Source organism: Euleptes europaea, chromosome 3, assembly GCF_029931775.1.
Source record: "Euleptes europaea isolate rEulEur1 chromosome 3, rEulEur1.hap1, whole genome shotgun sequence".
In the NCBI taxonomy this organism is placed as follows: Eukaryota; Metazoa; Chordata; class Lepidosauria; order Squamata; family Sphaerodactylidae; genus Euleptes; species Euleptes europaea.
Window position 1 is genome coordinate 29,892,473 of NC_079314.1, and position 16,587 is coordinate 29,909,059.

The window sequence follows — 16,587 nt, forward strand, 5'->3', positions numbered from 1 at the left end:
AGTTTCCAAGACTGAACAAGATCAAGCTAGCCTGGGCCATGCAGGTCAGGGCAGTCAATCAAGTGGCTCTTCTCATTACATTGCTTATTGGAGGGCCCATCCTGTTTACTGTGTTGACTCACACTGTGTAATCCTCCTTGAGTCCCAGTGAGAAAGGCACACTAAAAATAAATAAAAACGTGGCTCTGGTTAAAAAAAAATGATTTGCCAACAAAGCCTCTCCAGATTTTTCAGATTTTACAAATCCAGACCTCTGGTCTTTCTTTATCTGCAAAGTGGTGTTGGCTATCTAGACTGGAGGCAAGTGTACTTGCCGAACAGGCAGGCCCCAATTTTCAGACAATTCTGTGGCCGTCCCAAAAATTCATCCAACCTCAACCCATCCCATTTTCCTAGCCAGCATGGAGTAGTGGTTGGAATCCCCACTCTGCCGTGGAAGCTTGCTGGGTGACCTTGGGCCAGTCACATACTCTCAGCCTAGCCTATCTCACAGGGTTGTTGTGAGGATAAAAATGGAGGAGAGAACAATATAAGTCAGCTTGGGTTGCCGTTGGTGAGAAAGGCGGGGTACGAATGAAGTAAATAAATAATAACTGGTTGAATCTGGTCTGTGTCTTCTGTTCTGTGTGGATTTGTTCCAAGAAAGGAGGACAAGGTTATTCCACATAGCTCATTTGCCTGAGTTTTCCTGGAGACACTGTAGATATAATGCCAACAAATAATGCTGTGTGGGGAAATTTGGTCCGAAATTTTGCACCTGCCTCCTGATATAACCCCCACCCCCCAAGAAAGGCTACACTCCCAGCATTCAAGAGCATGAGCTCTACATGCACCCAGGGTTTGCCTCTCCCAGGCCACTGATTCTGTTCCATAATGTTCCCCCCCTTCTGTGTTTTTTTGAAGCGGTTCCTCGGACCAGCGCCACGCAATGCAGCTCTGTGCCGGAGCCCCGGTACGGGAGGCGGGTAGGCAGCGATTTCTCCGTTGGGGCTGTGATCCGGTTCGAGTGCAGCGCCGGTTATACCCTCCAGGGGTCCCGCAGCATCGAGTGCCTGACCATGCCCGGAGCCCTCGCCCAGTGGAACTCCTCCGTGCCTACCTGCGTGGGTATGTACCTGGCCAGGCTGGGGCTGCGGGTGGCCGTATCTGAACCCAGGCCTGGAAGTGTGTGGGGGCTGAGGGCTGGAGGTGGAGCAATAACTTGTATCATGTTACACAGAGAAGATACTGTTCTGTTACCCAGGCCAGTGTGAACATTGGCGGGTGCACTGGGCTGGGTGGTGGTCGCCCTGCCTGACTGATTGGAAGGCTTCACAGACCCAAAAGAGCAGTGCAAATTTCCTTTTATTCTGCAGTTCCCCTGATACAGTTCTCCCCGATTCTTTCTCATGCAGTTGACTAGACAAGGTCCAAATGCACCTTCTAAACGCAATGCAAAGGGAGTGGGCAGTGTTCACACAAGCCCTTGAAAGCAAAAGTTCTCGGTCCTCTCTGTGTTGCTTTCTACAAGATATACCTCTGACTTTCTTCCTTAATGAGACAGGTGTAACTTTGTGTGACAGGCGCTGAATCAGAGAGTCTTAGTACCCAATAGTCGGTGATGGAGCTGCTCGTAAAGAGTAGCAAAGCAGGGAGCATCAGGCCAGTTGCCAGGGCAACAGAGATGCGTCCTCTGGGCCCATCCCCAAAAGTGTCAGGAGATCTGTGGCTTTGAACTGTTGTAAGAAATGTGCCCAGGAGTCAAAGGCAGGGGTACGATACAAATATTTCCAGTGAAGATCAAAGCTCAGTGCTGCCTAGGGTTACCAGTTGTAACAAGATCCTCCTTTTTTTAAAGGGTATGTTGGGGAGGGAATAGAGAGTAATTCCAAACAGTGGCTGTAGAAACACTTTTCGTAGAATCATAGAAACATAGAATTGGAAGGGACCTCCAGGGCCATCTAGTCCAACCCCCTGCTTCCCCCCACACACACACTCCCAGTGACCCCTACTCCATGCCCAGAAGATGGCAAACAAAAAACCCCTCCAGGATCCCTGGCCAATCTGGCCTTGAGGAAAATTGCTTCCTGATCCCAAAGTGGTGATCAGCATTTCCCTGGGCATGAAAGAGCCACAAGGCAACCTTTCCTGCCTTCCCTCTCATGATCTGCCTAAGTTCACAGAATCAGCATTGCTGTCAGACGGCCATCTAACCTCTGCTTAAAAACCTCCAAAGAAGGAGAGCCCACCACCACCGAGGAAGCCTGTTCCACTGAGGAACCGCTCTGTCAGGTTCTTCCTAATGTTTAGCCAAAACTCTTTTGATTCAGTTTCAACCCACTGGTTCTGGTCCGACCTTCTGGGGCAACAGAAAACAACTCCACACCATCCTCTATATGACAGCCCTTGAAGTATTTGAAGATGGCTATCATATCACCTCTCAGTCCTTTTGATGGAAGGCCGGCAGTTAGCCCAGGAGGGCAGTTAGGCTTCTGCTGTGCATGCAGTTGACGTGCCGGGGTCTCTCGCTTATTCCTTCCAGTGCCCTGTGGTGGAAATTTAACTGAGCGGAAAGGCACCATCTTGTCCCCTGGTTTTCCTGAGCCCTACTTAAACAGCCTCAACTGCGTGTGGAAAATAACTGTCCCCGAAGGAGCTGGAATACAGGTAAAAATTCTTTTGGGGGGAAGATACGCCTTTTCCTCTTAGAAAACTCATTTCTATCCTGGTTCGATTCTTCTTGGAATCCTCTGTCTTGACTGATCATCTGTTGTCCTGCTTTAGACTTCCTTCTTCCTTGATTTATCGTTGTTTATCTTTTTTAAAAAAAAATCACTTTGCTTATCTGTACTCCACGAGAGAGAGCCAGCATGGTGTAATGGTTAAGGTGTCAGACTAGGACCTGGGAAAGCCAAGTCTAAATCTCTACTCACGCCATAGAAGCTTGCTGGGTGACTTTGGTCTAGTCACACACTCTGAGCCCTATCCCTGGCTAGTGTTTGGACGGGAGACCTCCAAGGAATACCAGGGGCATGACGCGGAGGCAGGCAATGGCAAACTACCCTAAACGGCGAAAACAAAAAACACAAGAGGCTGGTACCCCGACCTCTCTCTTTATCCTTTTCGCGTAGCAACCACATCCATTATCCAGCCCCTTACACAGAGAATCATACCTGAAAGATTTATGATGGGATTTACATCAAACCTCTCTCTGCCGCAACTCCTGATCTCGCCACCCCATTAATTTTGCTTATATGTAAAAATTGCCTGCCTTCCAATATGCATCTGAAGGAGTGAGCTCTGACTTATGAAAGCTCAGGCTGGAATAAAAGGTGTTAGTTTTTCAGGTGCCACTGGACTTCCGGTCTGTTGCCCTACCTTCACCCTAACAGTGCTCTGCCCCTTTGGGTGGGGCAGATTGCATAACAAAGTTAACAGCCGAACATCCCTGCAGTTTGTGATTTTCCTTAAAATCCAGAACGCTATCCACATAATACTTTTTTATTAGAACCAACCCAATGATACATACCTGTGTGCAAGCTTTCTCCAGAACTGTCCTTCAGGCTAGATTGTGGAATAAAAAATAAATGAAATAAAAACTAGGAAAAGAAAGATGCTAGGACAGGGTGTAAAGTCCTGGTTGTAGTCTGCACTGTGCTTAGATGTCAGATGCAGAGCTGAATAGGGTTGCCAGGTCGTTCTTCGCCACCGGCGGGAGGTTTTTGGGGCAGAGCCTGAGAAGGGTGGGGTTTGGGGAGGGGAGGAGCTTCAATGCCATAGAGCCCAATGGCCAAAGCGGCCATTTTCTCCTGTTGAACTAATTTCTATCGGCTGGAGATCAGCTGCAATAGCAGGAGATCTCCAGCTAGTACCTGGAGGTCGGCAACCCTAGAGTTGATACTGGTACCCAGTGACACCCATCCCGGTCCCATTCCCCCGAAAACTCCATGTTTGGAGTACATCATGTTATTTGGATATAGATATCCTGGCCTGAGGTCTGATCTGCTGCTAGTGCACAGTATCTGACAGAATTTTCCCAGCATTGGGGTGGGGTGGGCATTTTGGCCCTCCCATCTCCATGCCGTTTTGTGAATTCCAAAACTCCCCTGCCTACCTACCTCTCCCCTTCCTCCCGCTTTGCATTGTTATTAGCCATTAAATGGAAGGAAGATGGGCAGGCCACAAAATTTGGGCAGCCTGTTCCCCCAGCCCCTGCCTTCCACTTGCTGGAGCCATAGCTGAGGCCTGAACTGGAGTCAGGGTGAAGGGCACAAGAGCATGTGGGGAAGCGCCATGGTCAGAAGGCATAGCTCTGTTGGCGAAACAAGGGCAATTAACAGGTCTGCCCGCCGCCCCTCAGCTGGCCAGCGGGGGGAACAGGCCAGCTAAAGAGTGGCTCAATAACATCCCTTCTGAAGTAAAACTAGGCTTGCCAACCTCCAGGTAGTAGCTGGAGATCTCCTGCTATTATAACTGATCTCCAGCCGATAGAGATCAGTTCACCTGGAGAAAATGGCTGCTTTGGCCATTGGACTATGGCCTTGAAGTCCCTCCCCAAACCCCGCCCTCCTTAGGCTCCGCCCCAAAATCCTCCCACCGATGGTGAAGAGGGACTTGGCAACCCTAGAAGAAAACCCAGAATCGACGGGGACGCTCTAGCACATTCCTCTAAAAACTATGGTTTCCATAGAGTTTTTTAGGGACATGCTAGAGCATCCCTGTCACTTCTGGGTTTATCCCGGAAGGGACATTATTGCATGCGCGCTGTGCTCTTGCAAATCGCCCCCCCCCCAAAGCTCCCGCCAATGGCAAGGGGGGACCTGGCAACCCTGTTTATTCCAGGCCTGGCCAATCCAGAGGCTTCATACTGTCTGCCAGTCACGGGGGTTGATGTTAAACACTCTTTCTTTTCTTTGCTTACTGTGACTGACGAGGGCTCGGGTGCTTGAGCACACACAGTCCCAGGTAACCCAGCGGGCTCAGGCCAAATTCAAAAGGCTCAGGGAGGTCTTGAATTTGCGCAGCCCAGGGCTTGCTCACTTTTTTCCTAGCTGATAATGGCTCTGCTTCAGCAGGCAGGCAAGCAGGAGAGAAACAATTAGAACCCGCTTCTCGCGGCTTCCAAATGGGCAACTGCCGAGTCTTTCCTTGGGTGCTAAAGCTAATTAACAGATTCATTTTGTTACACGGGTTTTGTTGTTCTTTCGTAAATAGTTAATTCTGCCCTGGATTTCGTCTGACTTATTTGCATGGTTGTTGATAATTCCTCCAGGCATGACAAAAAGGGTGGGGGAAGAACCACACTTTAGCGGAACAAGACTGTTAAACTGTTGAGGTGTTGCTGCAAAGCACTTGGTGCTTGCAAATTCCAAAAAGCGATAATTCATTCATTTGTGTGTGTGTTTGGGGGAAGCGCCACTCTGCTATTAAGACACTTCGTCCCTGCTTTTGTTTAGAGCGCACCGCCTGAGTGAGAGCTCCCTTGATGCAAAGCCGCTAACAGATTTCTAACACATGCACAATGAGGTTAAAAAAAGGTGAAGAAGTAAGGAAAACATTCAGAAAACAGAAATCCACCCCCCCTCCTCCCGCTCCAGCCAATAATTTTCAGACTAAGCTTTGGTGGACTCTAAGGTTTCCTATGCCATTTATGCATGGGAGGTTTTGCCTTGGATTTGCTGCTCTCCAGATGGACATTTTTCCCATCTGAATTCTCAAAACTCTGCATGGGGGCTTATTTTTGAGTTTTGAGAATTTGGATAGTTAAATTGTGGAACTCCCTGCCCCAGGATGTGGTGATGGGTACCAACTTGGAAGGCTTTAAGAGGGAGTGGACATGTTCATGGAGGAGAGGGCTATTCATGGCTACTAGTTAAAATGGATACTAGTCATGATGCAAACCTATTCTCTCCAGGATCAGACGAGCATGCCTGTTATATTAGGTGCTGTGGAACACAGGCAGGACAATGCTGCTGCAGTTGTCTTGTTTGTGGGCTTCCTAGAGGCACCTGGTTGGCTGCTGTGTGAACAGACTGCTGGCTTTGATGGGCCTTGGTCTGATCTAGCATGGCTTTTCTTATGTTATTGTGTGTGTGTAAAGTGCCAAGTTGTAGCCGACTTATGGCGACCCCTTTTTTGGGGTTTTCATGGCAAGAGAGTTACAGAGGTGGTTTGCCAGTGCCTTCCTCTGCACAGCAACCCTGGTATTCCTTGGTGGTCTTCCATCCCAATACTAACCAGGGCTGACCTTGCTTAGCTTCTGAGATCTGACGAGATCAGGCTAGCCTGGGCCATCCACACCAGGGCTCTTATGTTATTATGATGGGGGAAATGTCCATCTAGAGAGCGGCAAATCCAAGGCAAAACCTCTCATGCATAAATGCCCCTACAGGCTTATCAGGGGTTTTGTGGTGGGATCCTAAGTAAAGGCTGAGGACCTCTCCTGAGATATAGCTGACCCCCTGCCTTCCACCAGCAACATGTAGCCACAGGTTTGGGAAGGGAACCTGGCTCAGTGATAGGGGATCAGACTTGCACCCAAAAGGGCCAGGTTCACTCTTCAGTAACCCCAGTGAAAAAAACAATCTAGAAGGAGATTCACCCTAACTTGAATGGTCCAGGCTAGCCTGCTCTCATCAGATCTTGGAAGCTAAGCAGGGTCGACCCTGGTTAGTACTTGAACAGGAGACCCCCAAGGAAGTCCAGGGCTGCTATACAGAGACAGGCAATGGCAAACCGCCTCTATTCATCTCTTGCCTTGAAACTCCTATGGGTCACCATAGTTGGCTGTGACTTGATGGCACTTTCTACCACCACTAGTTGATGTGAAACACCTCCACCTGAGACCCTGGAGAGCCACTGCCCATCAGAGTGGACAAGACTGACCTTGGTTGACCAACGGTCTGATTCAAAAACGGGCAGCTTCATATGTTCACAGGGCGGTTGATGCTCTAGCTGGCTTGAATGAAGCCCTAGAATGTGCCCCAGAATCCTCTGCTACACAAACAAGGCTTCCTCTCTGGGCAAGTCAAAGGGCTCCTCAAAAGGAGGAAGTTTGCAAACCTGACAATGAATAAAGCTTGGGAGCCAGCATGGTGTAGTGCAGGGGTGAGGAACCTTTTTTCCGCCAAGGGCCATTTGGATATTTATAACATTATTCGGCAGCCATTCGCCACTTCTGCTCCCAGCCCTCTTGTAGTACAGAGGGAATACGTTTCTCCATGGTCCGGGTGGGAAAGGGTTAACTCAGTTTCTTGGGCGGTCCTAGCAGCTACATAGCTAACAACTCTTCTGCAAGGGGGGGAAAGGTTCCTTTTCTTGGCAAAACAAACTCACATCTGCCTTGGATAGAGGCTATTCCTGTCCGCGGGAGGGGGCGGATCACCAGTCTTAAATCCTTCTGAGCTAGAGATCTGCCAGGACCCATGAAGGGCCAGACCAAATGACTTCGCAGGCCTTATACGGCCCCCGGGCCTGACGTTCCCCAGCCCTGGTGTAATGGTTAAGAGTGGTGGTTTGGAGCGGTGGACTCTGATCTGGAGAACTGGGTTTGATTCCTCCCTCTTCCACATGAGCGGCGGAGGCTAATCTGGTGAACCGGGTTGGTTTCCCCACTCCTACACATAAAGCCAGCTGGGTGATCTTGGGCTAGTCACAGCTCTCTTAGAGCTCTCAGCTCCACCTACCTCACAGGGTGTTTGTTGTGGGGAGGGGAAGGTGATTGTAAGCCAGTCTGATTCTTCCTTAAGTGGTAGAGAAAGTCGGAATATAAAAACCAACTCTTCTCCTTCTTCTTCCTGGATCAGACCAAGTTACGTGTAGCCCAGTATTATTCTACGTGTAGCCCAGTGGTAGCAGCCAGATGTGACTGGGACTCTTACTATTGCTATTTATTATTTATTGTTGGTTTCATGGTCACCCACCTTGATAGCTCTTGCTAAAAGGCAGGGCATATCATAAATAAGCAAACCAAGACCAAGCTGGGTTGGCGACCAAGCTGGAGTGGAGGTCTGGATTGGGGTCACGGTCCATCAACTGCCAGCCCTGTAGGCATCCATTTACCCCATTTTGCTCTACAGGTCAAGGTTAAGCAACGGCAAATCAGAGGAGACGATGGGAATTAAAGTGTTCTTTGCAGCGGTGTCAGGCCGATGAGAATTTTATGTAATCAACGCAGTAGTGAACGCTTCTAATATGAATTATTCATTCCAGAGGCAGCTCTTTCCTGGGCGAATTAATTTATATCCCTGACAGTAAATACATGCTGGTCTCTCCTGAATCCTGCACATCACCCTAGAATTAGAACCTCCGAATGTTTATGCCTTTACAAAAAGAGGAAGCTCACGGGTGGGGATGGAGGGGGGGGAGAATGAAAGCAACTCTCTGGCTTTCTAATATCGTAAATCTTCACTACGGAATAATTATGCAGGGGCTCACAGGGCCAGCGTGATCAGGAGAGGTTCCACTGGGGTCATTAGCATTTCAGCGCTACGGACTTGAAGGCTCGAGTCTCTTTTTTTCCTTCTTCTTTAAAGTCCCTACAAAGTTGTTATTCGAGATAAATCAAGCAGGAAAACAAGTTATAATGCCACCGATAATGGTTTATGATATTTTCTTCCAACACGCACCTCTTTTTTCCTCCATTGCGTTCAGCAGAGGAGAAGTCAGGCGCAGTTGCAGATGGATTTGTGACCTCATGGGCGAGAATGGGGAGGAATTAATGGAGGGTCTGTTCTCGAGGCATAGGTAACAGAATAAAGAAGGCTTAGAGCGCTTACAGTGTCAGACCAGGACCTGAGACAACCAGGTTCAAATCCCACACTCAGCCATGGAAGCCTGCCAGGTGACCCTGGGCACACCAGCAACTCTCGGCCTAACCTATCCTCACACGGTTGTTGAATGGAAGGGGGGAAACACCGTGAAAAGACTCTTTGGGTCACCCAACCAGGGAGAAAAGCAGGATCTAAATCAATAAAATGAGAAGTGAATCTTCCTCCTGTAACCAGTGTGGTGTAGTGGTTAAGAGTGGTGGTTTGGAGATGTGGATGCTAATCTGGTGAACTGGATTTGTTTCCCCGCTCTAACACACGAAGCCAGCTGGGTGACCTTGGGCGAGTCACGCTCTCTCAGCCTCACCTACCTCACAGGGTGTCTGTTGTGGGGATGGGAAGGGAAGGTGATTGTAAGACGGTTTGATTCTGCCTTAAGTGGCAGAGAAAGTCGGCATATAAAAACCAACTCCTCTTCTTACCCCTGAAGGAGCATGCGACACATGAGCTTTGATTTAGAGCGGTACCAACTCTATTGACAGAACTGCAGCATACCCAAAAACAGACCTCTTAACACCACTGGGAAGAGAGGCTAGAGTCCTCCTCTTTTAGTCTGCTGGAACAACCCCTATTGACTGTGCTCTGCCTTTCCTGTTCCCCCAGTGGCTGTGGGGGGGGGGGATAAATGCATTCTGTTACTGCAGCATGACCCTGGCTTCAGGGGCCCTCCAGCTGACTTGGACCCTGGGAATTTTGTCTCCCCAAGCTAACATAAATGAATGAAAATCTTATTAGTGACACAGGTTTCCTTCTTTTTCCCGGTTCTCCATCCCAGATTCAGGTGATCAGTTTCGTCACAGAACAGAACTGGGATTCCTTGGAAGTGTTTGACGGTGGGGACAACACAGCCACCATGTTGGGCAGCTTCTCTGGTAAGTCAGGAGGCAGACGCATTACAGGTAATGCTTCTGTTCCTATAACACATGGAAGATGCTGCGTTTGCAGGTAAGGGGGTGAGTGGGGTCAATGCAACAATCACTAGGCTTGAAGTTCCAGGCGGTCCCAACGCGGCTTTTGTTTAAGCCAGTCTTGTGATCCCCGGCGTAAACTTTTTGGAGGCCAAAGGGGATTCCCCATTTCCTTTTCCACCAGTAGAAATACTGGTTGGATCCAGCCCTGCCACTCTATCCTCTCGGAACATCTGTGGGTGGTTCCCCTTGCAAGCATGGTGTAGTGGTTAAGAGCAGTGGTTTGGAGCAGTGGACTCTGATCTGGAGAACCGGGTTTAATTCCCCACTCCTCCTCATGAGTGGCGGAGGCTTATCTGGTGAACTGGATTTGTTTCCCCACTCCTACACATGAAGCCAGCTGGGTGACCTTGGGCAAGTTACAGCTCTGTTAGAGCTCTCTCAGCCGTAACTACCTCACAGGGTGTCTGTTGTGGGGAGGGGAAGGGAAGATGATTGTAAGCCGGTTTGAGTCTCTCTTAAGTGGTAGAGAAAGTCGGCATATAAATACCAACTCTTCTTCTTCTTCTTCAGTGACTGATGCCTACTGAGAGATGGCATCCATTCACAGTTTTTAAAACGCAATGGGAGCTTCACATGAAAGCTCTCTGGAGCTATTCGCTCTTTCCTCCGGGGCTGATTTTGCCTCACTCTTTCAGACCCACGCACCTCCCCATCATTTTTAACATGCAGTAAACATGGGAGAACAGGGGCCGAGGCTCCCCCGTGGCTCTCGCTCACCCCTCTTTTTCAGGCCTTCTCATCTCCAAATCCTGCTCTCGATCCATTAGTCCAACCAAAGAAAGCTTGATGTAATGAAATGTGTCTCTGTTCTTTGGAGAAAGCCTTCCCGAGCCTTCTTCTGCCAGCCTCATTAGAGCCTGATCAAACAGCAAGCCGGGCTGTTCGTGTTCTGGGACGGCGTTCTCAGACGCATCTTAATATCAGGCAGGAGTTGCCCTCCGGATCTTAAAAGGGAGCGGGAAAGGAGGGGGCGTGCAAAACAGCGATGAGAGAACCCCCACCTTCTTGAACCTGGTTCGTTATTTTGTACGCTTAAAACCGATCAATCGAGTAGAATCTGCTGGATGTTTGAAATTAATCTCTTTTTTTAAAAAAAAATGGTTAAATAACAAACCAGTGAAGATTCTGGACCTTAGCGTGGGCTTCTCAAGAGCACATGGGGAGTTGGAGGTTTCCCATCAATGTTGGACAGATCTGACCAAGCCCCAAATACCATGATCTTAAACAAAAAATGGGAGAATGATGAACAAGAGCAGACACACGGCCCTTCCCAATCTAGTGTGTGGGTTGGATCTGGGCTAAATTTTCCACTAACGGAAGGGGAGGTATAATTTCCACCAATTTCCGAAGCTTTTCTCCCTTTCTCATAATGCTGGAACAGGGGGTCATCTGCTGAAGCTGGAGGGTGAGAGATTCAAAACAGATAAAAGGAAGTATTTCTTCACACAACGCATAGTTAAATGGTGGAACTCCCTGCCCCAGGATGTGGTGATGGCTGCCAACTTGGAAGGCTTTAAGAGGGGAGTGGACATGTTCATGGAGGAGAGGGCTATTCATGGCTACTAGTCCAAATGGATACTAGTCATGATGCAGACCTATTCTCTCCAGGATCAGAGGAGCATGCCTATGATATTAGGTGCATTGGAACACAGGCAGGACAATGCTGCTTGTTTGGGGGCTACCTAGAGGCACCTGGTTGGCCATTCTGTGAACAGACTGCTGGACTTGATGGACCTTGGTCTGATCCAGCATGGCTTTTCTTATGTTCAATTCCTCCTTCCTGCTGCAGACCCTTGATTTGCCCCTCGTACCATTCCTGCGGGCCTCCAGTCACCCCACAGAGCAGAATTTCAGGGAGAACAGTGGGCTGTTATGGAAAGGGGCGGGGAGGCAGGACAGTTGTGCTCCACTGATATAAGTGTCTCCTTTTAGCCAAAAATTGATCCAACCCATTGACTTCATTCTATTCATGGGGGAGAGGGAGGGGAAGGCTGCAACCTTTGCCTCTTGGTATTTGTCTCCTAGGAGCAACTGTCCCGGCCCTGCTCAACAGCACCTCCAACCAGCTGTATTTGCATTTCTACTCTGACATCAGCGTCTCTGCCGCAGGATTTCACCTGGAGTACAAAAGTAAGAACACTTGTGGCTTTAAAAAAGGAGTTACAGATTTGGGGAGCAGAGGTCCGTCAGTGGCTACTAGCCATGGTGACTAAATAGAACATCCTCATTCAGAGGCAGTCCGTCTCGGAATACCAGTGCTAGGAGTCAACATTGGGGGAGATCTCTGCCTTTGTGGCCTGTTTTTTGTCCCTCCAGGCCAGCTGGTTAGCTGATGTGTGAAACATGATGTTGGACTTGATGGACCACTGGACCAGGAGGTTCTTCTTGGCGCATGCACATTGCCCAGGCTGGGTTGTCGCAGGCAGGATCTGTTTCACAAAGGTTCTGTTATCAGTGTTGTGTGTATTCTGTTGCGGCTACCACGTGAGGATCTGGTGTGCAGGGATGTGAACTTGGACAGCCCCAGGATTTCTTTTCCAGTGTGAATCACATCCAAAGATTCTAGCACTAGAAAAGAGCAGGAGTCCAGTAGCACCTTAAAGACTAACAAAATTTCTGGCAGGGTATGAGCTTTTGTGAGCCACAGCTCACTTCTTCAGATACAGCTAGAATGTACCTTCCAAGTACTGACCCAGCTTAGCTTCTGAGATCGGGCTACACTATGCCACCTTCCCTCCCGCTGAGCACATAGAGAGGTATAAAAAAATGGGGTGCCTGTTGGCAGTTGATAGATGTTGATTTGAGCAAGGAATCTCCCTTTTAATGGGAAAACAGCATTTATAAAGGTGAAAAAGACACTTGTCAGGATAAAGGGCTTCTTAGGGACTGTGGCCTAGAATTTATCAGGCTGCCAGGAGCTGAGGGCCAAATTTTCTGAATGGAAGTGGGAGGCCCATTTCTGCCTGAAAGATGGAAGGAGTAACAATCATCCTCTCTCACTGTTTCTGAGCGACTAACTGATCTGCGGCCCTGACCTGGATGGCCCAGGCTAGCCTGATCTCATCAGATCTCAGAAGCTAAGTAGGGTCGGCCCTGGTTAGCACTTGGATGGGAGGCCACCAAAGAAGTCCAGGGTCGCTATGCAGAGGCAGGCAATAGCAAACCACCTCTGTTAGTCTCTTGCCTTGGAAACCCTACTGGGTTGCCATAAGTCTGCTGTGACTTGACAGGACTTTACACACACAACTGATCTGGTGGGTGTACTTTTGATAAGAACACTAGATACCTCCAGCAGAAGCTTCCCAGAGACACAAGGAGTAAAGCAGAGGCAAACTGGGAGCTTTCTCCATGAGTGTGTTTTTTGAGCTGACAAGAGCCTTTAATTCATTAAGGGCTTTATTTCTTGAGCATGTTTTTTATGCCTGAGAATGAGTTTATTGGGATTGCTGTGTTGGCCTTTGAAGGGACGTTGCTGCCAGAACAGTCTTTTCAGGTATTAATATTAAAGGGGGGGGACTTAGATGGGGAAATGCTAATCAGGACAAGGTACTTTTGTGCTGTTTGCTGGGCACAAATAGCCTCAAAATCATCAGGTGCATGGATGCTGCAATACCGCAAGCACTCTCACCAGTTTCTTAGCCACTGAATCATTGATCAGTGAGATGCGAAGCCCGCTGCAGCCTTCACAGCCAGAAGCCTGGCTCACGTCACCCAGGCAGCTGTGTCGCGCCTCTCATGCCACTCATAGCAGCTGAGATGTGAAGAACAAGTGCCAACCCCCGGAGGGAATCCACCAGACGAGGTCATTTTCACAGAAAGTTGCTGTTGGTTTACGGAATGAAACTCAGTAGCCCGGTGCTGCTTCTGTGCACATGGGCACTCTTCATGCCCGGGAGCACCTTGTCTGTTTTTGTTAGGCATGCTTTCCATGGTCACACGATCGGAGTCCCAGGCCTCTTTTCTGTTTATGTAGGTTTGCTTCAGTACGTCTTTTCCCCTGCCTGCAGTTAGGGTTGCCAGGTCCCTCTTCATGACTGACGGGAGGTTTTGGGGGCAGAGCCTGAGGAGGGCGGGATTTGTAGAGGGGAGGGACTTCAGTGCCATAGAGTCCAATTGCCAAAACGGCCACTTTCTCCAGGGGAACTGATCTCTATCGGCTGGAGATCAGTTGTAATAGCAGGAGATCTCCAGCTAGTACCTGGAGGCTGGCAACCCTACCTTCACTGCTGCCACAGATGCAGGCTTCTCCCAGTTAAAATCCCCTCTAAAGTGGTTAGCGGTCTCTCTCTGCACCCGTAGCTCAGAGTGGTTCGGCACATATTTGCATGCATTAAGTCCAAGGTTCAGTCTCCAATACATGAACATGTGATGCTTTTGTGCTATCAAGTTTCCTGAATGTACCCCCAATCGTGTGTATTATGTACTTTCAAGTTGCTTCCGACTTAAGGGCGATCCTATGAATTAGCGACCTCCAAAGTGTCCTGTCATTGACAGCCTTGCCGAGGACTTGCAAACTGAGAGCTGTGGCTTCCTATATTTGAGTCAGTCCATCTCATGTTGGTTCTTCCTCTTTTCCTACTATGGTCGCTTACGCATGGAAGTTTTACCTGAGGTTTGTTGCTTGCTGGACCCACCCTTTCCTCTTGTGAAGCTATGCACCAGCAGTCTCCAAGCTCAAAACAAGAAGCTTGTGAGTCCTCGCCCCTTGAAATGCCACTTTGTAATTGGCTGTAGTGCTTAGAAGTCCCCCCGAAACCCAAGTGCTGCTTAAAAAAGGAATTTAAAAACCAAAAACAAAGCGGAGCTCCCTAAAAGGAATTGGGGGGGGGGAGAAACCCAAGCCTCATTTCTAAATGCCTTTCTTCTGCTCGAAAAGAACTCCCAGGAAGCAAGAAGCATTTGAATCCCCGCCTCTTGGCACACTTTGTAATTGTCTGTAGTTCTTTTTGTGAAAGAAACATCCCTCCCCCAAGCTTCCTTGTCCAGCACTTTGCCTTATGCATGGGGATTTCAAGTGGTCTGAGCTATGGGGAGGTGGAAGAATCGGGTTAATAGAGGTATGGGCAGTCCCAGGATTTGTGAGGGCTGGCAGTGAGGTAATCTCTAATGGAGGGAAAACTCATGCGTAACTGTAAGGAACAACCAAGACAGACTGGGGGGCAAACGTGAGTGAAGTTACCCATGCATAACCGACCTATGTTTAATTTCTAGCATTATTGTCTTTTCGAATGACCACCAATCATAGCACTCACCAAGGGACCCCTAGTTGGACCTTTTTTGCTTCCAGCAGCAGGAATGGACCTGCCCAGCAGGTGGATCAGACGGAGATCAGAGGATCTCCTGAACCAAACTGGGAACCAAGGGGAACCAAGTGGCTCGACCAGTTCTGTCTCTATGCTCATTCCCACATTCATCATTCTGCTTTGAACTTCCCGGCCATCCCTCGTTGGTGGTAGCCAAGCCTTTAGGGATGAACAGAAGTGTCCCATTTTATTTCGTTTGAGCAAGGGGTAAAAGAAACGTAATATTTTGTACTGGCAGTGTCTCTCTTGTGGGCCTTGAAGCAGAAGATGAGAGGTACCATTTCAGCCACTTTCCGACCAATATTCTGTCCCAGCCCATCATTTATTTCACCCCAGTTTTTGAGCCAGAATGCAGCAGAAAGTTACCCTATACCCATGCTGGTACCAGGATACTTTAGATCTCCTCTGCCAGCCAGAGTAAAGAATATTGGCCGGGGGCGGGGGTGGCGTGGCCAGTCTCAGTGTGACAGCTTCCTAAGTCTGCACCACCCAAGTCAACGCTGTTCTGTTCAAACGGGCTATGTGGAAGAGGCTGGCATTTCCCCAAACTTGCTTTTTGAGTGTAAAAGGAGAAGCATCGCTTCCAAGTGAAGAGGCGTCCTCTTTCAAAGTTCAGCTCCCATGGAAGAAGCCGGTTGCTTTCAGGAGCCCTGGCAGGGACAGAGGAGGAATTGGGATTTTGCATAAGACCAGCTGCCCAAAAGACAAAGAGCTCAGCTGTCGGCTTTGGAGGCCTTGATTCACCACGTGTTTGCCAATGACTGGTTACGATTCCAGTTCTTGTTTTTCAAGACAGCCGAAGAGAGTCGTCTTCATTCCATCTGTGCTCATGGTGGACACGCTCATTTTTATCTTATCAGAAGCCGTCTTAGGGGCCGGGACGCCTGTCCCTTTTAAGAGTGCCCTGCAGTTTTCCGGATGGTGGCACGCAAGCGGAGTCTGCGCTTGACATGCCTCAGGCCTGAGATGCTGCAGCTCTGAGCCCTTTCCCAGCCGCAAGGCCCAGATCAGACCCCTTAGAAACAAAACTCAAGGGACCTGCGGCAGGGAAAAGTCAGTGCACCATCAGGCAGTCCGCTGAGAGTGGCTGCTGTTTTGAGTCCGATGTGGCAGCTGAGTGAGAGAAACTGTAAGGGGAGGGGGAATGGAAATTATTCCAATCCCTTATGCGGGGCAATATCTCAGCGCTCACTTGGTGAAGGATATTCCACCTGTATAAAGCAGCAGAGTTCAAAACAGCCAAAAGCTATGTGGAGGAATATGAACAGCACACATATTAAATTGAAGAAAACTGTATTTAATAAAAGTTTATAAAGTCCTTTAAATACCGTATATACTCGAGTATAAGCCGACCCGAGTATAAGCCGACCCCCCAAATTTGAGGCCAGAAAAGGGAATTTCTTATTGACCCGCGTATAAGCCGAGGGTCAATAAGAAATTCCCTTTACCGGTAATGCTGCGCTCTAAAATGGAGGCCACCATTTTAGGGCGCAGGGACGATCTCGC

The 16,587-nt window shown here is 49.0% G+C and overlaps 1 protein-coding gene across 1 annotated transcript in view; it reads left to right on the plus strand.

The window, feature by feature from the left end:
• Positions 1 to 16,587, plus strand: part of CSMD2 (CUB and Sushi multiple domains 2) — a 690,555-nt gene that overhangs the window by 555,146 nt on the left and 118,822 nt on the right. The window contains exons 34-37 of the mRNA XM_056846155.1: positions 904 to 1,107; positions 2,522 to 2,646; positions 9,583 to 9,679; positions 11,804 to 11,908. Coding sequence (XP_056702133.1) covers positions 904 to 1,107; positions 2,522 to 2,646; positions 9,583 to 9,679; positions 11,804 to 11,908 — 531 coding nt within the window. The remainder of the gene's footprint in view (positions 1 to 903; positions 1,108 to 2,521; positions 2,647 to 9,582; positions 9,680 to 11,803; positions 11,909 to 16,587) is intronic.